General features: G+C 41.0%; 2 protein-coding genes across 2 annotated transcripts; both read left to right on the forward strand.

Moving 5' to 3' along the window:
• The first annotated feature begins 1,564 nt into the window (after window positions 1–1,564).
• On the forward strand, window positions 1,565–13,171 carry LOC103711479 (probable sucrose-phosphate synthase 1). Its single transcript, XM_008797624.2, has 14 exons — window positions 1,565–2,040; window positions 2,193–2,282; window positions 3,872–4,113; window positions 5,427–5,490; window positions 5,687–6,385; window positions 6,539–6,655; window positions 6,854–6,985; window positions 7,158–7,334; window positions 9,713–9,766; window positions 9,848–9,910; window positions 10,030–10,965; window positions 11,088–11,215; window positions 12,062–12,368; window positions 12,614–13,171. The coding sequence occupies exons 1-13, from the start codon at window positions 1,858–1,860 to the stop codon at window positions 12,336–12,338; spliced, it is 3,162 nt and encodes a 1,053-aa protein (XP_008795846.1). The 5' UTR covers window positions 1,565–1,857; the 3' UTR covers window positions 12,339–12,368; window positions 12,614–13,171.
• An 8,105-nt stretch (window positions 13,172–21,276) lies between these two features.
• Window positions 21,277–24,620, forward strand: LOC103711480 (heptahelical transmembrane protein ADIPOR1). Its single transcript, XM_008797625.4, has 4 exons — window positions 21,277–21,645; window positions 21,758–21,853; window positions 22,630–22,678; window positions 23,418–24,620. The coding sequence occupies exons 1-4, from the start codon at window positions 21,410–21,412 to the stop codon at window positions 24,105–24,107; spliced, it is 1,071 nt and encodes a 356-aa protein (XP_008795847.1). The 5' UTR covers window positions 21,277–21,409; the 3' UTR covers window positions 24,108–24,620.
• The last annotated feature ends 1,308 nt before the right edge of the window (window positions 24,621–25,928 follow it).

Consider the following 25,928-nt stretch of genomic DNA (forward strand, 5'->3'; position numbering starts at 1 on the left):
ATACGATCCTGCGAATGGATAGTAGTAGTCGGCATATAACCCTGCCAGCGAATAATAGTAGTCGACATATGACCCTACCAATTGATAATAGTAGTTGGTGTTTGTCGATTACGGCTCTGTCACTGGTATAATAGTGATCTTAATGTTTAGTCTAAGAAAAGTAATTTGATCAATGATATGGTTAAATGGTAAATAAATGACTTTATGACTTACTTTATTATATTGACATTATGAAATATTCTGTCTTGCAATAATTATTATTTTCATATTATGATGTATTGATTATGCAAAACCTTACGCTTGATCCGGTAAGGTAATGAAAGGTTTATTTACTGAGCCATGTCGCTCATGAATCTCTATTATTATTTTTCTCTCCAGACGAACAGGATCAGTAGGAACGAGGGATGATCCAGGCTTGGAGTTCGTGCTAGCAAACTTGGCGATCTATATAGCAGAACTTTAGTTCTTCAGTTGGTGATGAATTTGTAGCTTAGTAATTTCTTAAATTTTGAGAATTATGGATTTGGTATTTATGTTTGGATTTAGAAATTCTGAACTAATAATGGTTGCATTTAATGGATAATGAAATTAGATTTCTATTTATTTTATTTTGTTTGAGATAAATTTGGAAGCTAAATGAAATGTTTAGCTTCATATTATCATGAGTTGTATCCCTCGGTAGTACGGTTATGTCATGCTCCAGATCTGGGGCGTGACAATAGAATGTTCAGAATATGGCAGTTGCATGGTAACAAAATGTGTTTTTAAGGTCGCCAACATAGTTATGTTTGGACGCTAACACCTATCACCATTGCCATGTCACATGCCATGACCATTTTATGTAGCTCAGATGGATCATCACCCTCCTCCCTAATCAACTCCATTGAGTATGTATAACGAAAGGGCATGGGTAAAACAAAACCAACCCGACCTAGTTGTTATAGCTTCTATATCATGAATGTTGCATCACTTATGTTCGATAATTAACAATACACATCATCATACTTCATAAATTTTCGAACACATTTTACGAGCTTCAAATGCATGATATCATCCATGCCCCAATGTCGGACTTTTTAAGCGTATCACTCAGAGATTAAGATGAAAATCCTTAGAATGTAGGTTAGCCTATTCCCCATCCTTTATCCTATATTTATTCCATCCCAAGACCCATTTAGGTTGAAATCGAACCTAGTTTCTTGCCATAACTAGCAATGGTCGTACCACCTGAACCAAGATTCAGCGGTAAAAAACATGGGATTGCCATGCAAGTTGGGCTATCATACAAATATTTCATGACAGTTCAAATATCATCATGAGCATGGGAAAGCGGGAAATATAAATGTTTGCGTCCATTTATTTTGAGGTTCGAACAAGAGCGTGTTATTTATTGGATGTATCCGCACTCGTATTATATGAAATATCAGCTGAAACAAAAAATAAAATAAAAAAAAATGAAAACAAAAACAACGAGGCGTCATGCCGCGTGCCCTGTCCAAATATAGGAGGATTAATCGGGACATCAAGTTAAGGCCTTTATCCTCCCGATATTTCTCTTTACACTCTCCGCCCCACGCGCCTTCTTTCGCCAAGGAGATTTCGTTATTTCCGAAAATTTAGGGGCCGAAATCCTTAATAGTGACAGGTAATCGAGCGTGACGGCCTTCGCGAGTCTGCCGCGATCCCTTGCATCCCGCAACCCCAGCGCATGCCGTCTTCGAGCGCGGTCTCTGTCCACCGCCCCGCCACTATAAATATTCTCTCATCAGAAGCCGTAAAAATAAAAAGAAAACCTTCGTTTTCTCGTCTCTTCTGCTTCATTTCTTCTTCCTGTGGGTTCATCGGGCGAAGACGGTAATGCCGGGGAACGACTGGATCAATAGCTATCTGGAGGCGATTCTGGACGCGGGGCCGGCGATCGACGCGTCCAAGTCGTCGCTGCTGCTGAGGGAGAGGGGCAGCTTCAGCCCCACTCGCTACTTCGTCGAGGAAGTCATCACTGGCTTCGACGAGACCGATCTCTACAAGACATGGGTTCGGGTACTGCTTCTGATTCTAATAATCTATTGGGTTTTGGGTTTTTTTTATAATCTTCTTGATCGAAAATTTTTATTAGATTTGGGAAGTGATCTTGTTTTCTTTTCCTCTGTTTTCTTTAATCTTTTTTTTTGTTTGTTTTTTCGTCTGGGTAGGCGGCGGCGATGAGGAGTCCTCAGGAGAGGAACACGAGGCTGGAGAACATGTGCTGGAGGATTTGGAATCTGGCTCGAAAGAAGAAGCAGGTGTCTTATTTTTGTTCTGCTCTGGGATTAAAAATGATTCCGTTTTTGAGTTGATTTATCTTTATGTTGGATAAATTCTATGTTTTTATGCGTTGTTTCTAATTTTTTGTTCCGGGGGTTAGATCGAGACTTGGATTATCTGTTTGGTTGATGTTGGTTTTGTCGGTCTATTTTTGTGTTCGATATATCAATTGATTTTTGTAGTGTGAGTTTCTGATGGTTTTATGAAGACTCGCATGGTCTCTTTGATCGCCCGGCTCTAAAGGAAGTTGGTGATCCAATCTAAAAAACCTTTTTCTCCAAGAGGCGGGATATTTGTTTAGGTGGCATCTGTGCTTCGATGTTTGCATGGGTGCTTGGAAGCGTACGAGGCAAAAAATTTCTGTCTTATTACTTTGTTATTAGTATAGACAGTGATTATGTGATCTCTCTCTCTCTCACTAGTGGGAAGTATTGCCACATTTTTAGCTGGTGCGTAGACATTGAAATTCAAAGGTGGTTTGTTTTGATGTTGTTGTCAGTGCTGGACCATAAAGACAACTGCAACTAGTTGGGAAAAACCTGGATGGTTATGGCTATGTTGTTAATACAGCATGGCAATGTTGACATAAGAGAAACATGTTGTATTAGTAGTCTAGCTATTGCACTGGCGTTCAAAACAATTCAAGAAAACAATTACAAGAATAGAGATTTCATTGAAAAAATTCCTTTATTCTGTCTTCCACCTTTTATTCAACTGGACTAAGCAACCTTAATCATGACTCGTACAAGAGTCAATTTTGTTAGCCAACTTTCCTGAGAGAGTACAAAGTAGATGCTAAAATGGTACTATCTAATTAGATCTTTAATTTGACAAATCATCTTTATGTGGAGCATGTGCATTCTACATTTCTCCTTCATTTTTCTAGTTAATTTGAAGCAAGATGTTAGTATAGATTATGTTAAGATGATCTTAGTGAGTTGTCTTCAGTGTGCAGTCTTCATATGTCACATAGGAAATTGGGTGTATTCAGACTTCTTAATACTTGGATATTTGAATTTCTTTTGGCAGTGGATCTATGCCAAGTGTGAGTACCAAGAAAATTTGTCTTTACACTTGCTATAGATAAACCAGTCGAGGAGATATCATGATATGTTATGGTGTCAGTGGTAAGACAAGGTCAGAGTTAAATGCTAAACTACAAGAAATTAGCGGACTGATCATTAAAGTATTTCATCATAGTGTGTTTCTTCTTTTTTCTTATTGATAATTTAAATTCATTTCTTTTTTCTTTCCCAGAAGGATGCTCCTTTAGCAGCAACTTTCACCATGTAAAAGAATATCACAGAATATGGCAACAATAAATTAATGAATTAATGTGTCAACTGTCTGTTATGTACTGAGAATTGCAAAGGAAAAAATTAGGAACATGTTGATGGAATGCTTTGCCATATTCATGACTTTGTGTTACTAAAGGTGGTATACTTTAGGTAAATTAAAAGTATATATCAACCTAAACTTGTGAATCTGTGTTTTCTATGCTGAGAAGACATGCTTGTTAATTGTAAATTTGTTGCTTACTATGTTCCATTTTGGTCGCCTAATGCAGATAGAGGGAGAGGAGGCCCTCCGCATGTCTAAACACCGTCTCGAACGTGAAAGAGGGCGCAAAGATGTGACTGCTGATATGTCTGAAGACTTATCTGAAGGGGAAAAAGGAGATGTAGTTAGCGATCTATCTGCTCATGGTGATAGCACAAGAGGCAGAATTCCTAGGATCAGTTCTGTTGATGCTATGGAGGCATGGACGAATCAGCTTAAAGAAAGAAGACTTTATATAGTATTGATAAGGCATGGAACTCAACTTAAAGAAGTTATATTTGCATGTTTATACGATGCATTTGCGAACTATATTGGCAGCAAAAATGATATGGGTTCTTTTTTGACACTTAGCATTTTCTAGTATACCTGGATTTTAGCCTTTAAGTGGCAGAACTAAACATGAAACTGACAAAATTTCTTTAGTGTACATAACATTCGAAAAAAATAGAAATTTATATAGGGTTGTCTGAAAGCTGCAGTTCTCACAATTTAATTTTTGGAGACTTTTTAAAAGAAAACTTGATTTTGCTTTTTGCCTGTTTTATTGACCCCTCTTTTGTTCTTACCATTTGATGAATGTAAGAAATAGATAGTACCAATAAATGCTTTAAAGGAAGGTGATGGTGTGGAAGTGGGAGGATCAGATTAAGTAGTTCTCAAGGAGTAGAACTTCTTTACTTAAATGATGAGGAAAAGGGTACTTGTAGATTTTTATGAATCATGTAGATCAAGGTCCACAATCTCATTGCTAGATGAGTATGGTACGGTATGCATCCTATACTGAGACAGCTTTCAGCCCATTTTTTTTACGGTATTGCTCAAAAACCAGGCAGCATAGGTCGGTACTAGGCAATTCTACTCCGTTCAGACTGATTCGCATCGATTCCCATACTGAATCAGAAAAACTGACCTAGTTTTACACTGGTTTCATTCGGTACACTCCGAACCAGCTGGTTCGGATATAGATAATAGTTTTTCTTTTGTGCATCTCTTTAGAGATTTTTAGCTTAGTATCAGATGGGATGGGGTCAACAATCAATATGATGTGGGGAGTATGTGTAACAAAAAATTTAGGTACTTCATAATTAGTTTTGATATGATATTTATGCTTGAGTTGGCTTCTTTATTCCATAGGTAAATGCTTGTGTGGGTATATTTATATGTGTTTGTCCGTATGCACATGCACAGACACGTAACATAATATGACCTGGTACTTTCAGAAGAAAGGGCAATCTTCTTTCAATACATATTTTACCAGAGGTCCAGCAGTTAAAACTTGAAATTATTTGAGAAAATATTGAAGGAGAAGCATCAATTAATTTATTGATAATAATAGTAACAGCAACAATATGATCACATCATCATTGTCATCATCAACATTATAATAATCTTTAGATGTGTAACCTGGATTTGATTCCGTGTCCTCAAATTTGTAAATATTATCAAGGAACTGAAATATGCAATGGGTATTTAAAAAAAAAAAAAAAGATAATACCTTTGGCTTGTGTCGATTCTTCACACACGTTCTTGTTTCTAACAGATATTATTTTCTCTTCATGCAGCATTCATGGTCTGATACGTGGTGAAAATATGGAGCTTGGTCGCGATTCTGATACTGGTGGTCAGGTAGCTCAGCCATGATATTTACCTTGAAATCCATAATGATTGTCCTTCCGAGATCCATTACATAAAAAGAAAATTTATAATCTCTCCCCTTTTAGATAGGAAGACCTGTTGATACTGTTTCCTTTGCTGTGGTATTTAAAATTTAGTGGGTGCTGTAAACTTTTGAAATGACCTGATGTTTTTTGTATTATGTTAGGTCAAATATGTTGTAGAACTTGCAAGGGCTTTAGGGTCGATGCCTGGAGTTTATCGGGTTGATTTGCTGACCAGGCAAATATCAGCACCAGATGTTGATTGGAGTTATGGAGAACCAACAGAGATGCTGTCTCCAAGAAACTCTGAAAATTTTATACATGAAATAGGAGAGAGTGGTGGCGCTTATATCATCCGCATTCCTTTTGGACCAAAAGATAAATATATTCCTAAAGAACTTCTTTGGCCACATATTCAAGAATTTGTTGATGGTGCACTTGTCCACATTATGCAGATGTCCAAAGTTCTAGGAGAACAAATTTGTGGTAGACAGCCAGTATGGCCTGTTGTTATTCACGGACATTATGCTGATGCAGGCGACTCTGCTGCCCTGTTGTCTGGGGCATTAAATGTCCCTATGTTATTCACTGGACACTCTCTTGGGAGAGACAAGTTAGAACAACTTCTGAAACAAGGGCGACAAACAAGGGAAGAAATTAATGCGACATACAAAATAATGCGTAGGATTGAGGCTGAGGAACTAGCTCTTGATGCCTCTGAGATTGTTATCACAAGCACTAGACAAGAGATCGAACAGCAGTGGCAATTGTATGATGGTTTTGATGTGATTGTTGAGCGCAAACTGAGAGCTAGAATTAAGCGTGGTGTGAGTTGTCATGGCCGTTATATGCCTCGTATGGTTGTAAGTATATTACATTTCTTAGTTCGTCTCTCTTTTAGAAGTTTCTAAATGTATTTATTTTGTAAGTTTTCACTTTATGCATTTGATTTGACTGTTAAATTGTAGGTCATTTGTTGTTTAGTTCCAATAAATAATCTGTTTGCTCTTTTGCAGATAATTCCTCCTGGAATGGAGTTCAATCATATTATTGTACATGATGGTGATATGGATGGTGAAGTTGAAGGAAATGAGGATAATTCAGCATCTCCAGATCCACCGATTTGGTCTGAGGTCCAGAAATTTACTTCAGAGTCCTTGATCATGAAACTAATTTAATGCATCTTCTTTCTATCATAACAGTGACAGAAATATTACTCTCTAATTTAAGTTATTTAAGCCACCATCCCCTCCCCAGGGATAAAAAATTCAATTTACTCTGGTTTGCTTTTGCTAGCTACTTTTCAGCTTGGTGTTCTTTACCTTTGGCAGATAATGCGGTTCTTTACCAACCCTCGCAAACCTATGATCCTTGCTCTTGCTCGACCAGACCCTAAGAAGAACATCACAACACTCGTGAAGGCTTTTGGTGAATGCCGCCCATTGAGGGAACTCGCAAACCTTGTAAGTGGAAGCTAAAGCTCTTAGTATAGCTATTTATTTTAGCTAGAGTTGTGTAATTAGCCTAATTTTGTCGGTTTATCTATTATGATGATTTGTCCATAGAAGTTACAAATAATTTCATATTTTGATTTTTAGTTGCTTTCTGATATTTTTGTAAATTTATATTTTGCAGACATTGATAATGGGTAATCGTGATGCTATTGATGAAATGTTAAGTACAAATGCTGTTGTTCTGACTTCAGCACTCAAATTAATTGACAAATATGATCTATACGGACAAGTGGCATATCCTAAGCATCACAAGCAATCTGAAGTCCCTGACATTTATCGTTTGGCAGCGAAGACGAAGGTATGCTTCTTATGTCAGTCAATAATCAAAATTTAGCGGTCCTTTGACAAGTAAGCTTCTCATTGTGTGTGTGAGAGAGAGGGAGGGAGGGAAGGAGGGAGACTGCATGAATTGATGCAGGCTGTGTCACCTCTAATTTTTTTTATCTTGGGTGTGTGAGGCAATATGTTTTTGTGCAGCTGCATGCATCAGTGTCTAATTGTCTATTGAGAAATAATGTGGGGTTGCCATCACAGCCCATAGGAGGTATTATTGAAAGCCTGGAATGTTTCATTTGATTAAGTCTTGAATGATTGTATAACTATAAGCTATTAATTTTCATTTTTATCGGATGTAAGGAGAATAAGGATTCGATCGGGGAGAAGGAAGATTTTCTTTAACTCGCTCAACTTGAATCTTTCAAAAATTACTGGATGAAGATAGAAGTATTACGAAAGTAGGGTTTAAGTTTTTTTTCTTTCATTGATGATGATAAAAATTAAGGTACATAGCCTCTATTTATAATGGTGAGGTCCACCCTTACACAATTTAGGCCGGATTTCTCTTCTTAATCCTAGTAGAACTCTCTTTTCTAAAATAGGCATCATTAGTAGAAATCTTCTAAAAAAAGCTACAACTCTTAAAAAGGTAGATCTCGACTTCTATATCAACCCTACCTTCTATCACTCTGTCTGATTCTTTTTGGATAGAAAGCTACACCCGGTCAAAGTCTTACCTAAAAAAAAAATTTTCAGTTTGACTAACTCGTTTCAGCCCTAGACAATGGAATTTGGGCTCAATCGCTAGGGGCGCCATCTCCTACAGGACATGGCGTCATATCGTAGATCTCAAAGAACTGTCCTATTTAAAAAAAAAAGATTATCTTAATCGGACGTCATATGACTAAGTTATGGCCTCTGAAAGTTTGGCCTGCAACTCGACTTCTCAATGTGACAGATCTTGCTCCTGGACCCTGTCCAGCTCTACTCGTAGTGGTTAAAGTAGTCCACATCGAGTCAAATGATCTTCTTGAATATCTATAATGGTCAAAGTAGTCCACGTCAAGTCTGGTGATCCTCCTGAATATTTGTAGTGGCCAAAATATTCCACATTAAGTTTGGTGATCCTCTTAAATACTTGTAGTGGCCAAAGTAATCTACATCAGGTCTAGTGATCCTCTTGAATAGGCCAAAGTGGTCCATATCGAGTTCGACAGATCCTTCTGGATCACATAAAAAGAAAAAAGAGGGAGAGACATTGCTATTTTATGGGAGACAGAGGGAGAGAAAATTGAAGAAATTTGCCCTTCTCTACCAACTGGTCCTCTGATATGGCATTATCTTCTAGCCAGACCTGAAATAAACATATAATCAATGCACATAGGAAGTGCCTACCATATAGAATGGTTCTAGGTTCCTGAACTAGACATATTCTTAAATTTTGAAGACTCATGCTCTTCATGCTTAAACTTGTGAGGCATTATACTGTGTAAGACTGCCCTAATGTTGACCAATTATATGCAACATGTCATCTTTTTTTTGTTTTGCTTTTTATGTTTGTGCAAGATCTATACTAAAATCATTTCTTATTTTTCTTGTTTTATTCTTTAGAATTATGCAATATATTTCCATTTGTAACTTAGTTTGGATAATGCAAATAGTGCTTTCCATGTAAGTGCTCTAGAAGTCCTTATTAATAACTGATTGTTGTTGCCTAAATCAACTTAAGAGTCATGGAGCATCTTTTGATTGTCGTGATGGAGTTGTAGATTGTTGTCTCAAAGCGTAACATTGGTTGGGATATCATGCAAAACAAAAGAAGAAAACAATGAAAACTTGTAAACCCATGTAGTTCTGAAAGCTAACAATCATGCAATCTCACTCACTGCAATGGTGTTCACTTAAGTTGAAGCTGAGTATGTGATATATTGTAAGGTTATTATGATGGCTTAGAACCTAAGCCTTACCTTGAACCAACTGGCATCTGGTTGGGAATAAGGGCATTCTGGTTACATATGACTCATGTCAGAAATGAATGCAAGTCCTTTAGAATGCTAACAACATTCATAATATGTCCCCTCCTTTCTAGGTGAGCATATGCTCTTTCTAAGGTTCGCAGTATCAATATGTACTACTCAGGACCAGCTGTACCATACCGTACCTGTACTCAATCTATACTTGGTATAAGGGATGTACTGAGTATCTGCATACTAAACCGACCTCTGTACCAAACATACCAATACTATACCAACATGGTACCGGTATAAGGTCTAGCACCAAGATTGCAAACCTTGGCTTATTCACTATAAATCCTTATTACTCTTATTACCAAGCTAGGTTTCTTCAATCGTGCTACACACCATATAGTTTCATTGACCTGACAGGCTTTTTTTTCTGCAGGGTGTTTTCATCAATCCCGCTTTCATTGAACCATTTGGCCTCACCTTGATAGAGGTTACAATTTGATCTCTTCTATTATTTTAATATATAAATGAATTTCATTTAACAGCATATCTACATTCTTTGCTGGACCAGGCTGCAGCTTATGGTCTTCCTATTGTGGCTACAAAAAATGGAGGTCCTGTTGATATACATCGGGTTGGTCCATGACTTTTTTCCTTTTTTTTTATGCACAAAATTTTAGCATCTGTTCTCTTACATTTGGTGAAACATAATTTAGTTCTTTACCTAAACATTTATACTGAATTTTGCTTCAGGTTCTCGACAATGGTCTCCTTGTTGATCCCCATGATCAGCAAGCTATTGCTGATGCACTTTATAAGCTTGTTTCTGATAAACAGCTTTGGGCACGATGTCGGCAGAATGGGTTGAAAAATATTCACCTATTTTCTTGGCCGGAGCATTGCAAGACCTACTTATCACGGTTAGCTACTTTCAGGGCAAGACATCCTCAATGGAAAAGGAGTAAAGATGGGTTTGAAAATTCAGAATCGGACTCACCGGGCGATTCTTTGAGGGATATTCAAGATATATCTTTGAACTTAAAGCTATCTTTAAATGGTGAAAAGGCTGAAGATAATGGCACCCTAGAATCTGAAGAGGGTTCTGTTAATGAAAACAGTAAACTGGAACGTCTTGTATCAAAACTGTCAAAGAGTGTCATAAGAACCAATCATAAGGACACATCCAGTGAAAACTCTAGTAAGCTACCACTGTTGAGGAGGAGAAAACAAATTTTTGTTATTGCCGTGGATTCTGTTACTCATGCAGATCTTCTTGAGATTATTAAGAGTGTATTTGAGGCCGCATATAAGGATGGGATGTCAAGTTCTGTTGGGTTCTTATTGTCAACATCGCTGACAATATCTGAAATACACTCTATTCTCACCTCCGGAGGCATCCCTGCTACTGATTTTGATGCTTTTATATGCAATAGCGGCAGTGATCTCTATTACTCATTATCAAATTCTGACGAAATTCTTAGCTCTTCCGAGCTTCCTTTTGCAATTGATGAAGATTATCATTCACAGATTGAGTATCGCTGGGGTGGAGAAGGACTGAGAAAGACTTTAGTTCGTTGGGCTGCTTCAATTGTTGAGAAAAAGGGAGAGAGTGAGGAACAAATTGTCATTGAAGATGAACAACGTTCATCTACCTTCTGTCATGCATTTCAAGTGAAAAACCCAGCACTGGTAAGTCTGTTATTTGCATACTAGAGTTCTTTCTGAGAAAAATTGACGCAGATCTTTTAGCAGAATAAACTTGTAATATTATTATTTAGTGTATAACACTGGTATCTTTTAATTTTTCACAGGTTCCTCCTGTGAAGGAGCTTAGGAAGTTGATGAGAATTCAAGCACTCCATTGTCATGTCCTATATAGTCATGATGGTACCAAGTTGCATGTCATTCCTGTTCTGGCTTCTAGATCCCAGGCACTAAGGTATCAATGAAATTTTAACAGTTTTTTTTTTTTTTTAATTTTCTGTTGAATGAAATATCTTTATTTGTTTCTTGGGAAAACACCATGCTCTTTATCTGAACTTTTAAAGAATCTTATGTGTAATAAGTGTCATAAAAAATTTTTTAGATGTACTGAACCACTGTTAACCAGTGTGCAAACAAGCCAAGTGGATCCAAGTACTAAATTGCTCTGTCTCGGCTGCTCATTATGGAAAGGGCTAATTTGAGCTCAAGCTAAATTTGATGATGGCTGTTAAAAAGCTTGGCTATTCGTGAACTGTGAGCTTGTTAATGAGCCCATCCAGATCTTCTATTTATGTTTGAACTTGGCGTGTTTCCTCATAGAACAAGCACAATCAAGCCTGTTACTGTGCCAAGCCTGAGCTGTTCATGAGTAGCTTGGTTCATTTGGTCGCATTTGATGATGCTAACATGTTACAGAAAATGTCATTGATGTGGATGAATTTTTTTTGTGCATAGATGTGCATATAGTTGATAGGGAAGCATGTAAGAAATTTATTAGCAATAAAGCATTGGGAAAAAATGTATTTATATATTATTGCAATTTTACTGGTCCTTTATTTCTACCCAAGAAGAATGGAGTGCATGCAGATCTGTCTTTCACGTGCCTGCATAGGACTACTATAAGCTGTTGATCTGTAGTTAATATTCTACAAATTCTGTTGATCAGTACCAGGTGAAGACTTTTTTTGGCTTGTTATATAGCTTTCTTTGTCCATATTCTCTGCTCTGCACATTTCTCTCTGGCACAACTAAATTTATGAAACACTTTCGAATTTATCTGCAAGACTGCTTTTATTCCCAGGTATTTATATGTTCGGTGGGGTACGGAGCTGTCAAATATGGTGGTATTTGTTGGTGAGAGTGGTGACACAGATTATGAAGGATTACTTGGAGGTGTACATAAAACCATCATACTGAGAGGTGCATCTAACCTTGCTCCAAGTCAGCTTCATGCGGCTAGAAGCTATCCCCTACGAGATGCCGTAGCATTTGACAGCCCTAATGTTGTCCAAACTGAGGGCTGCAGCACCAATGACATACAGTTAGCTCTGAGCCAGCTTGGAGCACTGAAAGAATAGTATGGAGCACTCTTACCGTGGAATTACTAGGTAACGAAGGCTATTTTATTCAGCAAGTTGCAGGAATTGTTTCTTTTCTGCTTGACCTGTTAATATATATGTTTGTATTCAGTGCTGGCATTCCATCATATTTAGTGACTACCCAAACTCAAGGACTTTGTTGTGAAATTTTATTCAGCGCTACTGTAGATACCCATCATGGACATGAATTTCTGTCAAGCCAGCTCAAAATCAAACTTCTTGACCTGTTTCTTCTGCTGCTTTCTCTCCTACAGTTCTCCGATGTTTTACCTGAGAGGACCTTTCTGGCTCGTGTTGCTACCTTTGATGATCTTGCTTCCAGTTTGTAGTCGCCTTCCTAATAAAGATCAGAAGAAAATCTCAAGGGTCGTAGCCAAAATGCCAAGAATGCTTCTTCATTGTTGCCTGAAATGTATTTCCAGCTGGGGGTTAAGAGAGTGTTTCCTTGCCTCTCGAGTCAAAATACAAGAAGAGCCTGATGACATTATATAGAAACTTTGGCAGAAAGCAAAGGGTCTTCTTGTCAGCCTGCTCAGAAGTCGAAGTTGACATTATCGAGCAATTCCATCTATATACAAGCATCTTGATAATTATTGAAAGCTTCTCTAAGCCAGTTATATAATAATGTACTAGGTGCACTGCTGCTACTTGTTCAGTAAATGATTTCATTTTTTCCTTTATAAACCAATGTTTAACAGCATTATGACTAGCGGAGCTTTTTGAATGTTTGGTTCTAACACTTTGCGACATCAGCAACTGTATGATATTGGCAAATGCAATACTTGAATGACCATGTATGCAGCTTAGCTTTAGGCTCATCGCTTTAAGTTCCAAGAGTGAAGCCTATAAAATAAGATCTCTTCTTGCTGTTTCTTTTCATATCTTTTCATATGCCATAGGTTTTCCCCTTCTCGATCCTTTGACTCTAACCTATATCGAAGTTTTTCTAGTTTCTTGTTGGTTCCTGTATCTAATTGAGGCTATTTTTAACTCTCTTGCTTGTAAGCCTATGGATCTACTCTAATGTCAAATTATATAGCATTCGTGACTTCTAAAAAGTGAGATCAGCACTCCCAATGTCACAACAAACCCGCACAAATAGTATGCACCATGGTTTTCAGATAACTGGTGCTCATGTTTCGCATATATAGCCGCATGAGCTGCAGCAGCCCAATGGTTTATTTGTCGTCAGGGTTGGACTTTGAGGTCTCCTGTTCTTGAATGGCCATGGTTGAGTGGTTTGAAATGCTAGTCTCTACTCTACGGAATGTCCCTCAGGGTAACACTCAGAAAGCGATCACAGGGACAAGCGTAATGTACTCCTTTAGATGACCAAGCAACTCTCCAATCAAGTTAAAAGGATGCCCTCATAACTGATAAGTCGGGTTCTAAGAGTCGCGAGCTCGACGAAGTGGGATCTCTAAAACTCTTGCCTTCTGCTCTGTGACCTAGTTAAATTGATGCTGAAGGCGCAGGAATTGCTGTTGAACTCTGCCTTTTTTTCATCAAATCACACATTGGAACAGGAATTAAACTTTATTGAACGCTACAGGGATTGCGAATGACTGACAATCATGGAAGACTCGAGCTTGGCTCGATAAGTGGTGCATCTCCTCCAATTAAAAAAATCAAAACGAGCTCAAGCCTCATACTTAAACTTGGTATCGTTGAATCGAATCAGATGGCTTGCAAAAATAAGCATGGCCTCAGGCGCAGTTTCAGAATTAGCACCCCTGTTTGGTTGGAAGGAGGTTTAGGCTTGAGAAGTGGAACATATCTCTCTTGAGAGTTTCCAATGGTTTTAATTCCCATTCAGCAGGAATTTGCCTTCTAAATCCACCAAAGCAAGATTTGGCTCACTTTTTGGCAGCCATAGCTTGATTCTAAAGCAGTGTTTAAATTATTTATCGTGAATGATTCTAGCCTCAAAGGAGTTAGACCCAAAAAAAATTTTAAAAAAGAAAAGAGTTTGGCCAAGTCTTGCGCCCAAGCCTACAAACCAAAGTGATAAATTTAGCAACCAAATAGACCAATGTTAGATCCCATAAGATCTGAAGCGTTCAAAACGTAAAAGCGAACTTTTGTAAAATTCTCTCAGACTACATTTTCTTGTCGAGATTTATCCCGAGATTAACTGAAACAAGTTGTCTGTAGTTAGTTTATACAAAACGTTGGTCATCCGTTTTCAGCATAGATTGCTCGATAAGTAAATGACCACGGTTGCGGTTGGCCATCTGTACCAATGCCTGCTTGCTTCCGTGTTCACGCTGCCTTACATTGTATGTCAAGTCTTTTTTCTTATTGGTGGTAGAAGCACGCATGACATGTTCAAACGACCAGTGTTAAGGAGGCTAACCCTTGCAAGACACTCAATAAGTAATCATCGAGGAATGCACAAAGAGCAGTTTTTAATTGTGCAAGCTTCCAACATTTGATTTCTTAGACTAATAATCAAATAAGTAATATGCAACTAATGGCATCTATTGTAAGCAACCGCAGGAAGTCTAAATTGCAATTCTTTTATTTCCTATTCCTGTTTAGGGGCTTTTGGTGGGAGGAGATAGTGGCCGGCTTAGGTTTTTAGTTTTAAGTGTATCGATTACATCCTAAATTAACCTTAATAATAATCCTAATAACACTAAATGGCAGCCATGGATATCCACCTTATTCTTGGTGTTTGTTGCAGGCATTTTGTTTTTGTCTCTATAGGTTTGGTTCCTTATAGCAGCAGTTTCTTTTTTTCCTTAATTCAGTCTGATTTGTGTAGTGTGTGCGACTGTCAGAAAGTAAGAATTAGTCTGATAACATTCATGATTTACAGCGATATTTCTCCAAAGTGCATCATTAAGGACGACATTTACTAACCATGTCTCAAATTATTAATTATTAAATGATCTTTTCTTATCTTAAAAAATGTTTGAAGAGAGTATCAATTTATCAAGCTACTAAATTTTGTGCCAAATGACCTGAACGAATCATACCTTTACTAAGATTCGAGGGATTAGGGATATTTGGCGAGTGGTCTTTTTTTATCAAAAGAAAGGTGGTCCAAATTATAATTGTAGCTATATTTGGTGGAGGTTGAGATTCATTTGGATAGTTAATAAGAGAATGCTAGTTCATGACAGATACGAAGAACATATGCGTATCTACTATCTCATTGTGTGAGGAACTTTTTTTTTTTTTTTTTTGAGAAATCTTGAGGTGCTTCTTTTTTATCGCAATTTTTGTTCACGACTTTCTATTGCAAAAAAGAGTCTTAGAAAGTGTCATCAAGCTTATTCATAGATGTCAAGGGATTACAATCATCTTTCCCAGTAGGCTTAAGTAATATCAACTTCGCAAATCTTTAAGCCTGTCCGTCATACATAACAGTAATGAAAACTGATCACAGACCATTAACCTCCTCTATGTAAAACGCATCAACGTTGGATTGACGACATCCATACTTAGGTGTGTTATTGACATGTGATATGCTTCTATTCCAATGTGTGGGAAATGGTACCAACAAATGTCACAACTATACTACCACATATCATAAATGCATGACTAAGTATAAGCAAGAGATCAGCCTGCAATATAATAGCATGTTGAACAACACTTGGCTCTACATGATTCGCTCCTTAGACAGCAGGAGATTTTTTGGAGACAGAAGTCGAGGGTTCAGTGGATTCAGGAAGGGGACCGGAACACCAGATTCTTTCATCAGTCCACAGTGATTAGGAGGCATCAGAATAGGATCAGAGCTATCAGGGGTGAGGATGGGCAGCTGACGGAGGACCCGGATACGATTCAGAGAATTTTGGAGTGCTTCTTCAGAGCTAGATGGACAGAGCAGACAGGGGATGGGAGCCTAGTGGATATCCCGATGCCTCAGATCCGGGTGTCGGAGGAGGAGATCGCAGCACTGATCAGGCCGGTATCAGAGGGGGAGATTAGGGAGACAGTTTGGTCTCTTGAAGGGGATAAGGTACCGGGACCGGATGGATTTCCTCCGGTGTTCTTCAGGAGGTACTGGTCGATTGTGGGACAGGAGGTAACAGAAGCTATACAGCAGTTTTTTAGTACAGCTACGATGTCGAGGGACTGGCAGAGGACATTTATCACACTGATACCGAAACGACAGGATGCTACTGAGCCGGAACATTTTCGGCCTATTAGTCTGTGCTCGACTTTGTACAAGGCCACGACGAAGATACTTGCAGTCAGATTGAGGGACATTCTTCCGAGGTTGATCAGTCTGGAGCAGGGAGCTTTCTTGGGAGGGCGGAGCATTACAGATAATGTGCTTATTGCCCAGGAGTTTATGTTTGATCTTCGTAGGGCTCCGATGAGGAGGAGCTTGATGGGGATTAAGCTCGACATGGAGCGGGCTTATGACAGGATGAGATGGGATTTTTTGCAGCAGTCTTTGCAGGGGTTTGGGTTTCCCGAGATTTGGATTAGCTGGGTGATGGGTTGTGTTCGGTGTCCCTCCTTTGCTATCTTGGTGAACGGCACTCCATCACGCTTCTTTGAGTCTATTGGAGGTTTGCGCCAGGGGTGCCCTCTTTCTCCTTTGCTCTTCACTGTGTGCGCAGATGCGCTCTCCAGACTTCTTAGACATGCCGTGTCCACACAGGAGTTAGAGGTCTATAGGCCGGCAGAGGGGGCGGTGTCGATCTCTCATATTCTTTTCGCTGATGATTGCTTATTGTTGGCCCGATCGACTCCACAGGCCGCGCAGGTCATCTGCAGGATTCTACGTGACTACTGTGCAGTGTCTGGGCAGTGTGTCAATTTGTCCAAATCAGCAATATGTTTTAGTCCGAAGACGAGAGTGCCGGCGAAGCATTCCATTTTGGAGATTCTGGGGGTGGGGGAGCAGGTGGGCACACTGACATACTTGGGGATTCCGCTCTCAGGGCAGCGGCTTCGCAGTAGGGACTTTACCTTTCTGGAGCTTAGTATCAGACAGAGACTGGAGGGCTGGCAGAGGCTCACACTGTCGATGATGGGGAGGATCACTTTGGTTCGGTCAGTACTCTCGGCGATTCCGATTTACTTCCTCTCTAACTCTCTTATCCCAGTGAAGGTCCTGAGGACTATTGAGCAGCTCTTTAGGAACTTCATCTGGGGGGGGAGTAGTGGCAGAGGCGGTATACACCTGGTTGCATGGGAGGTGGTGTGCCAGCCGACCAGGGCTGGAGGATTGGGATTGCAGTCCCTGATGGTGAGGCGGGAGGCTTTAGCGGCACGTCATGCAGCTAGATTCTTGCTAGAGCCTGACAGTTTGTGGTCCTCATTGATGAGGGCCAAGTATGGGGCCCTGGTCCCGGGGATACGGGCAGGACGGCACCATTCGCCGGTCTGAAGGGAGATGTGTGCCAGGGTTGGGCAGGTGCTTCCGGAGATTACATGGTCTATTGGGGATGGACGGTCGATCGATGTGCTGGCGGACAGATGGATGACTGAGCAGCCGATCAGTCTTTTGCCGACCCTGGTGGACTCGGCGAGATTGGATGGATATAGAGTCTGTGACTTATTTGACCATGTTGGGGGTCAGTGGAGGGAGGGGATGATTCGAGAGACTTTCAGAGAGCAGTTGGCGGAGTTGATTCTGGCTTTACCGGTTCTTTTTCGGGAGGAGTCAGATAGGCTAGTGTGGAGGCCGTCGGGACGGACGCGGGTACGAGCTAGGGATCTTTTTCCCCTGTTCAGGAGGGAGTCCGGACGGCAGATAGAGGGAGGATGGATTTGGAGGATGCGGGTTCACCCGCGTGTGGCGCTGTTCATCTGGAAGGTGGCATGGGAATGCCTACCTACCAGAAGTGTACTAGTTCGGCGAGGAGTACGGGTCACGGAGTGTTGCATGGTGTGTGCGGATGCAGAGGAGACTATTGATCATGTTCTTGTGCAGTGCCCGAGGGCGAGAGAGATTTGGAGTAGATCGCCGGTTCCCTTGCCCCAGTCGGTGGAGTCGGCTCAGGCCCTATTTATGTTATTGAGAGCATCCATGCGGAGTTCCAGATTTTGTGAGGAGGGTATTCTTAGAGCATATCTGGCTTACCATATCTGGTTGGACAGGAATGCTGGCATTTTTGAGGGTCAGAGGATGTCACCGAGGATGGTGGTTGACAGAGCTTTATTACAGTATGGGGAGGTTATTGCAGCCTCTGCGGTATTCACTAGTGAGATGGCTAGGGACATCTGGGGCACTTTACCCGCTTTTACAGCGCCCAGGTTCGCTGGCTAGGGTCAGAGGATGACCTCGTCTCTTGGGTGCCCCCACCCCTTGGTCATCTCAAAGTGAATTTCGACGGGAGTATGTTGGTGGATGGTGGATTTGGAGGGGTTGGATTTGTGATCAGGGATTCCTGGGGTAGGATGGTGGCAGCAGGGGGTCAGCGCACGACGGGTCTTTCAGTTGTTGGGGCTGAGCTTCGAGCTGCATGGGAGGGATTGTCTTTTGCGAAGAGAGTCCTCGGTGCCGAGTGGGTGCTTCTTGAGAGGGATTCCTCTGTGGTGGTTGATTGGATCCGAGGTGTGGATAGATATGGGGATGGTCATCCCCTCATTAGAGAGATTCGGAGACTGGCTCAGGAGTTTGGTGGCTTCCAGGTAGCCCACGTGTTTCGAGAGGCGAACAGGGCAGCAGACTGGGTCGCCTCTTTCGTCGCACGGCATTCTGGGGAGTTCCTTTGGACATCTATAGGAGATATTTCTTCTGATCTGTACTCCTTACTTTATTGTGATCTGGCAGGATGTACTCACTTTAGAGCTATATAATTTGCCGTTTTGACCAAAAAAAAAAAAAAAAAAAAAAAAAAAAAAAAAAAAAAAAAAAAAAAAAAAACGTAACTATAGTTCTTATTAAGGCCACATTCTGACAAAAAGAAACATAGACAGCTAGCTTATCTAATGTTGCAGCCCCATTAGAGAAGTTGGGTGCAGAAAAGGACGTAGCCAACCAATTTGCCTCGGCATTCCAAGTGAGTTCCAGCCTAGCTATTACTTCTAGCAAGCCAGATTGGACCATTTACAAAGTTTAAAAGGGATGGCAAGTTCCAGCCCGCTGCTCCGCGATGTCTGTAGACTTTTGGATGAGGATGGTCTATCGATGTTTGCAGACTCTTGGACAAGAATGGTCTATCGTGGGCTAGACATGTCTACAGTAAAAAAAAAAAAAAAAAAAAAAAGTGGGGGGCCTTGTCTCAGCAAGTTCTCTTCCCTAAAACCCTTTAGAGATCTCTTAGATCAAATTAAGAATTCTTAATCTCATGTGCTAGGTAAAATCACAAGATTATCATGATTTATTATTACGATCTGAGATAATTTATAATTCTTACCTTTGCTTGCTTTTCTCATCTTGCAAGTACATGTGCTTTGGCCATGACACCTGGTTGGGTGCACGTAGGCCCAAGCTGCAGCAGACATGATTTAGACCTAGTTTGGACTCAGTATGCAGACTTACAGCTGGTCGATTTGGTTTTTCGGGTTGACCTAATTTGGGTACCCAATTATGGGAGGACAAGCTTTCCCAACCCCCAACCATCATTGGTTTAATGCTACCTCAACAACATTGGGTGCTTAATGAATGGAGCCTACAAAAAGAACCAGCTATGATTGGCGACGTGCAACGCTGCGTGGTGCATGCAGTATAGAATATAATTTTTTTTCTACGTCTAGATATTGCGAGATTGGACAGAATGTCACAAATTAGCTCAATTGTTTTGTTGGAAAAAAGTACAAAAAATAAGAAAAATAAAATTAAGAAAAAGAATTCCTGGTTTTGATATATCCTATAGGACCCCTCTAGAACAGGATCATTTTCGAAATAGCATAATATTTGTTATAATTCCCATCATCAACTGCCATTATATGTAATAGCAAACAAATATGGCAAAAAGCTCCAAAACACGGGGTTTATACCAATTCAAGGGAGATTATTAGATAAACATAGCAGCATTCATTTGGTTATATCAAATCCTCAAGACAGCACTTTTTTTGATCGACAAGAATATTTGTATTCATAAATTTTATATTTACTTGAACAATCCATTATCCGGTTGTTTATCATGGCAGCAAAAAAAAGCTGGTATCTGTCTAAATTTGCATCCACTTCCGACCACGATGCTATCTAATTAAAGTGCTAATGGGATCCAAAAGAAAATGGCATAGCACGAAGAGACCCGATATGGGAAGAAAAAAAATCCAGATTTTGCGTAGGTCCTTCCCCTGTAGCAATCAGATGCAATGAAATTTTGTGATCGAAAATAAAGCTTCTCTGTCATATACAGATACAGCTAAGAAAATCAAAAAACAGTACATCACGGAGTGCACGGAGCAACTACACCTCCTACATCCAGAGGTGGTCCTCCGAATGGTTGGCAACAAAAGAGGCCATTCAATCTGCAGCCCCGTTGGCCTCTCTAAATACGTGCTTCTCCTAAAGCACCAACCCATCAGAAATCATAGTTCGAATATCTCTCATTTCCGACCTTCCGAACACCTGCTGGATCCATCCAATGACCGTCGCAGAGTGGCTCTCCATCAAGATCTCTTTCCTACGCCAGGTATGTCGAACATAGCACAACCTCTCTCAAACCGCTCGCAGCTTCATCTTAGGCATCGAGGTATCAAACAAGTGGCAGCTCTCGGCAGCAATTATTCTGAAGTCCGGCCCCTCTCTACAGTTTCAACCACCAGTAGAAGGGTGTTTCTCTGGGTGCCATTCCAACTTCTTTGCCGTCTACGTCTTGCTTTACTCCGGCCTGCAAGCGAGTGCGGACCCGGCGACTGAGAGGTGAAACCGAGAAATCCGGTCAAAAATTAGTCCGTCCATCCCACAATAAATGAAACAGGTGGGAAGGGGTAGTTGGTAGCTGCACTTAAATGACCTAAAAGGACCAAACTGCAACCACCCCAGGCATCCCCTCTAAACTCGTGAAGAAAAGGCCTCTCCGTCTCTCGTCCTTGTCCCACATAAAGAATCGCACATGCCACAGCGTTATTAGTACTCCCACCATTGGAGGAGAAGGATAGGGAGGAGTGGAGGAAGGAATAGAGCCATGGAGGGGGAGCCTGAGGTCCAGCGGTTAAGCATGAAGGAAAGGGCACCGGAGAGGAAGAAGAAAAGAAAGCAGAAGCAGAAGAGGAACAAGTATGGGTTGGTGAGCTACGAGGAGCTGCCAGAGTATATGAAGGAGAACGAGTACATACTGGGCTACTACAGGGCGGAGTGGCCTATAGTTAACGCCCTCCTCAGCCTCTTTTCTTGGCACAATGAGACCCTTAACGTCTGGACGTAAGAGCTTCATGGCCCTCCTCTTGGTATTTGATGTTTTTAACTTTGCTTTCGATGAGTCTCCGTAGAGATGGTTTTAACTGGACTACTTGTGGATTTTGTGTTGGTTTAGGCATCTACTCGGGTTCTTTCTGTTCTTGGGCTTGACGCTGCAGCATCTGAGACATCATATGCCCCAGGTGGCTGATCTCCTTGGCCATCTTCCTTGGTTAGTTTTCTTTTTTCTTCTTATCAATTGACAAATTAATAATAATTGTGGACGTGCTTGTGATATAATGCTTAATTAGATCTGCAAGTTTAGTATTCTTTGATTTGTCCTTCTTTATATATATATATATATATATATATATCGGGAAAAGGCAAGGATTTTTGCATAAAGTTCGGATATCATATTAAGTACCTTTCTCTTTGATAAGTACATGCACATCCCTAGTGAATAATTGGACTATTTGCAAATTAAATTCTTGACATTGACTTTCATCAATTTTTCTTAAATGAAATCTGTTGCTAAAGGGAAGGTAATCAATATGCCTTTTGTTCATCTTCAAAAATATGGACCAGCTCATGGTTGATTTGATGTTGTGGATTAAGTTGGAAAATGTAATACATGAGAATTTAAAGGAAACAGTTTTTGAAAAAAATCTGTTGGAGAGGAATCCAAGGATTATTCCGTATTTTTAATTCAACAAGAATATCAGGGTTGCACTCGGAGGAGGTCTAAGGTTCAAATCCTAGGTATTGCTCAAAAGAAAGAGAATTAGGGCTGCCTTTTCTTTAGGGCTAGTGACAAAAGATATGTTTATAATTATCAAAAAATTGAAGGGCTATGTATATTAAAACGACCTGCTTCTGTTTCTGTTGACGCTAAATTCATTACTTAATCCTGTTCCCTATCTTTTTTTATCTTTTTAATTGTGATATTTTTTCTCTGTGGAGTGTTCTATACTCGAGTGTAATGTATTGTGTTTGTATACGTTGGTGCAGGTCTATTACAACGACTGCAGTGGAAAACATCTCCAGCAATCTCTTCAGTGTAAGTCATTTCTTTGTCTTTTAACTTTACATTGAAAGAAATATGAGGGAAACGAAAGTGCCCAACCAATGAATAATTTAGAGTCTAAAAGGTTCCCAACCCACAGCAGGTTTGGAGCTTCTCGCAAATTCTGGAAAGATTTTGCATCATGATTATATTAATCTGGAATTGATATAACTTTTTTCTTCCTTTTGAATATAGTTTTTTTTTGCGGAAAACATGCGCAAGGCAACTGCAGCAACAAACAAAACCAACAATGTCCAAATTTTGTTTGTGCTTATTTCATCAATAATTCATCAATAGGTTTTCACAATTCATTAAATATATAGATTGTCTAATTAAGTTCTCGAATAACCTGAGAGTTTAGGAATATTTGGAGAACAATTAATCAGCAAAATGTTCGTGAACACTTCATCTCACTAGAGGAAATATAAAATACTGTAATCATTATGCTGAGCAAGCAAAAGATCTATTTCAGTTCACAAATCACCACATCCAAAGCACTAAGATTACGTAGTTTTGATTGCTGTGTCCATCCATTGAGCTAGATTTTAAGTCTTTGGAACCTCTGTGTCCATGAGCATATTTCTAGCCATCATGGCTTACCCATAAAAAAACAACGAAAAAGTACCAAGAAGATCAGAAAATCCAAAACCATCTAAAGTCTCCATGGTTGAAACTTAGCATACATCCTTGTTCATGCACAGATGACCTAATAATCCATGGATGTCCTTGGCAGGGAGCAGCAGCATCCGTCAAGCTGAAGGCAACCATATCCCCCAACATCTCTGCTGCCCCCTCCTCCATGCAGCCTCCTACCGCGAGGTGGCCCTTCTTCGTCTTCCTTGGTGGCTCTATGTTTTGCCTCCTCGTAAGCAGCTGCTGCCACCTCTTCTGCTGCCATTCTCACCGCCTTACCCTCTTCCTCGCCCGCCTCGACTACGTCGGCATCGCTGTCATGATCGCCGCCTCCTTCTTCCCCCCCATTTACTACATCTTCCAGTGCGATCCCCACTGGCAGCTCACCTACCTCACTGCCATCACCGCCATGGGCTTTGTCACGGTCTTCACCCTTCTCTCGCCGCAGTTATCGACCGGAAAGTTTCGTTCCTACCGTGCACTGCTCTTCTTGGCTATGGGCTTCTTCGGCATTGTGCCTGGTGTGCATGCTGCTATCGTGAACTGGGGCGAGCCTCGGCGGAACATCACACTGGCTTATGAGTTGGCCATGGCGTCGTCATACATCATAGGAACCATCTTCTACGTCAGCAGGGTGCCTGAGCGCTGGAAACCGGGCCATTTCGATCTTGCTGGCCAGAGCCACCAGATATTCCATGTGTTTGTGGTCGCTGGTGCATTAGCACATTACGCTGCAGCGCTAATCTTCCTTGAGTGGCGCGACGAGGTGGGGTGTGGAGGAGTTGCGTGATATATGAATTGTTAGCAAGTTGCAAGTTGTGATTATATTAATTTCATGATTGATCGAAGTTATAGGTGGAACAAAAGGGAGAAGGTTGTTGAAACATTTGTGAAAGCTTATACTGGAAATTAAAGATAAATTTGTTTGCATTTCTTCTTGCTGAATCAACATGCAGTTCCTTCGAAATTCTCAAATCAAGCTAACATGCATGCAGAGAGAGGTAAGTGTTTATTAACTTTACCTCTTCCAAAAGGCCAAGATCAAACATTTATCAGAAATGAGGCCATGTATACATGTTTGAGGCCAGGAACAGGCTTAGCCAGGAGATTTTGTGATTTGGTGGTGACTAAGACTTCTTATCCGACAGACCTCTAGATTGCCGATTTCGATTTGTAGCAGGGTTCTTTCTCTTCTGTGCATTCTGTTTTGTTCTGGGACTGGGATTTTGTTGTATTTTCCTGGGTTGAGGTTGTCAGCACCCACCAGCGGAAGTTTTCAGTGGATTTCGCGTCTTTTCTTTTCTTTTCTTTTTTCATGTTTTTTGATGGAAGGGGAGTTTGAAAAGCCACCCAGTTCTATTGATCAAAAGAAAGAATGAAGAGGAAGAGCAAACACAAAGTGTTTCAGGGCAGCTGCAAAGACTGAGAGTACAAAAAAAAAAAAACAGGGCAGCTGGAGTAGATTAACAGAAAAACCCATGTGTGCGGTGCCCATGATTGCCGTGCCAACGAAACAATGGAAACACTGTTTTTTTATAACACAAACAATGGAAACACTTCAGCGGGAAGAAAATCAATGGAAACTCTACTTTTATTTCTCTCTTCCTCTCATCGGACCCGAACTAACAGGGGTGCACCCCCCCCCCCCCCCCCCGAAGTCAAAAAAAAAAAAAAGGGCTGCTAGCGTAGGATGTGGAGGGGCAGTATTGACGGTGCCTGCACCGGGGCAACTGTCGTCAGGCCCGTTGGGTGGCTCCGGGCTCTATCCGTCGAGCTCCATTCTGTCAGCTTGGTCACGGACAAACCGACTTAGTAGGCCTTGCCAGATAATTACTTCAATGTTATCATGGAGTTGGTAGCGGTCCTTCGTATCATAGCCGTGGTCTTTGTGGAAGCGGTAGTACCTGTCCAAGTACTTCCGCGACCCGGTCGCATTTTTGGTGGAGGTCGGAGGTAGCTGCGACCCTCGATTTCCATGAGGATCTCTATTCGAGAGGACGTGAAGGAAGTATACTCCACAAAGCTGAGAGAGGCGTACTTACTAGACCTCTAGGAGATCTACTCCTCGATTGGCGGGGCCCCTTGTGGTGCTCCGCAACTTGACCCCGGAGCATATGGACTTGTCGCCCCACTTTCTTGACCTTCCTATCGAGCTCAGCAAAAAATGAGGTTCCTGCCGGCTGAAGGCTTTAAACAACCGCAATAAGAGTTTGGACTTGCTAAGCGAGCAGATAAAACTGCTATGGCTGGACCTGAGAGATTTGGTCTGCTGGTGCGGGCACTGCAGGGGGTGGACTTTGAAGGGAGTGGCCGGGCACTGGCGCCTAGCCACTCGATGCGTTCGAAGCTCCGTGACTCCTTAACCTCATGGTCATGACTCAGGTCCTTCCTCTAGTGCCAGAAATGTTGTGGTTCAAATCTAGCCCAAGGGTGACCATGCCGGAGGAGTTGGGGGAGTTGCCGGAGTGTGGAGAAAATCGAGGAGAGCCACCTCGTGCGACCGACAGTGTACCTGCACAAAGCCTCACCAGTGTGTCCGGTGAGGGCCCTCCGACGCTCAAGTTAGTATGGAGCTTTGTAGGTCCAGCCAAAAGTCCCTTAAGCGTTACCT

Source organism: Phoenix dactylifera, chromosome 1, assembly GCF_009389715.1.
Source record: "Phoenix dactylifera cultivar Barhee BC4 chromosome 1, palm_55x_up_171113_PBpolish2nd_filt_p, whole genome shotgun sequence".
Classification (NCBI taxonomy): domain Eukaryota; kingdom Viridiplantae; phylum Streptophyta; class Magnoliopsida; order Arecales; family Arecaceae; genus Phoenix; species Phoenix dactylifera.

Excerpts from the sequence above, each read along its gene's own strand:
- LOC103711479 (XM_008797624.2), top strand. The coding sequence starts at position 1,858 with ATGCCGGGGAACGACTGGATCAATAGCTATCTGGAGGCGATTCTGGAC. Across the intron at positions 9,767-9,847 it reads TTGGCCTCACCTTGATAGAG|GCTGCAGCTTATGGTCTTCC; the intron begins GTTACAATTTGA and ends TTGCTGGACCAG. Across the intron at positions 9,911-10,029 it reads GTCCTGTTGATATACATCGG|GTTCTCGACAATGGTCTCCT; the intron begins GTTGGTCCATGA and ends ATTTTGCTTCAG.
- LOC103711480 (XM_008797625.4), top strand. The coding sequence starts at position 21,410 with ATGGAGGGGGAGCCTGAGGTCCAGCGGTTAAGCATGAAGGAAAGGGCA. Across the intron at positions 21,646-21,757 it reads GAGACCCTTAACGTCTGGAC|GCATCTACTCGGGTTCTTTC; the intron begins GTAAGAGCTTCA and ends GTGTTGGTTTAG. Across the intron at positions 21,854-22,629 it reads CTCCTTGGCCATCTTCCTTG|GTCTATTACAACGACTGCAG; the intron begins GTTAGTTTTCTT and ends ACGTTGGTGCAG.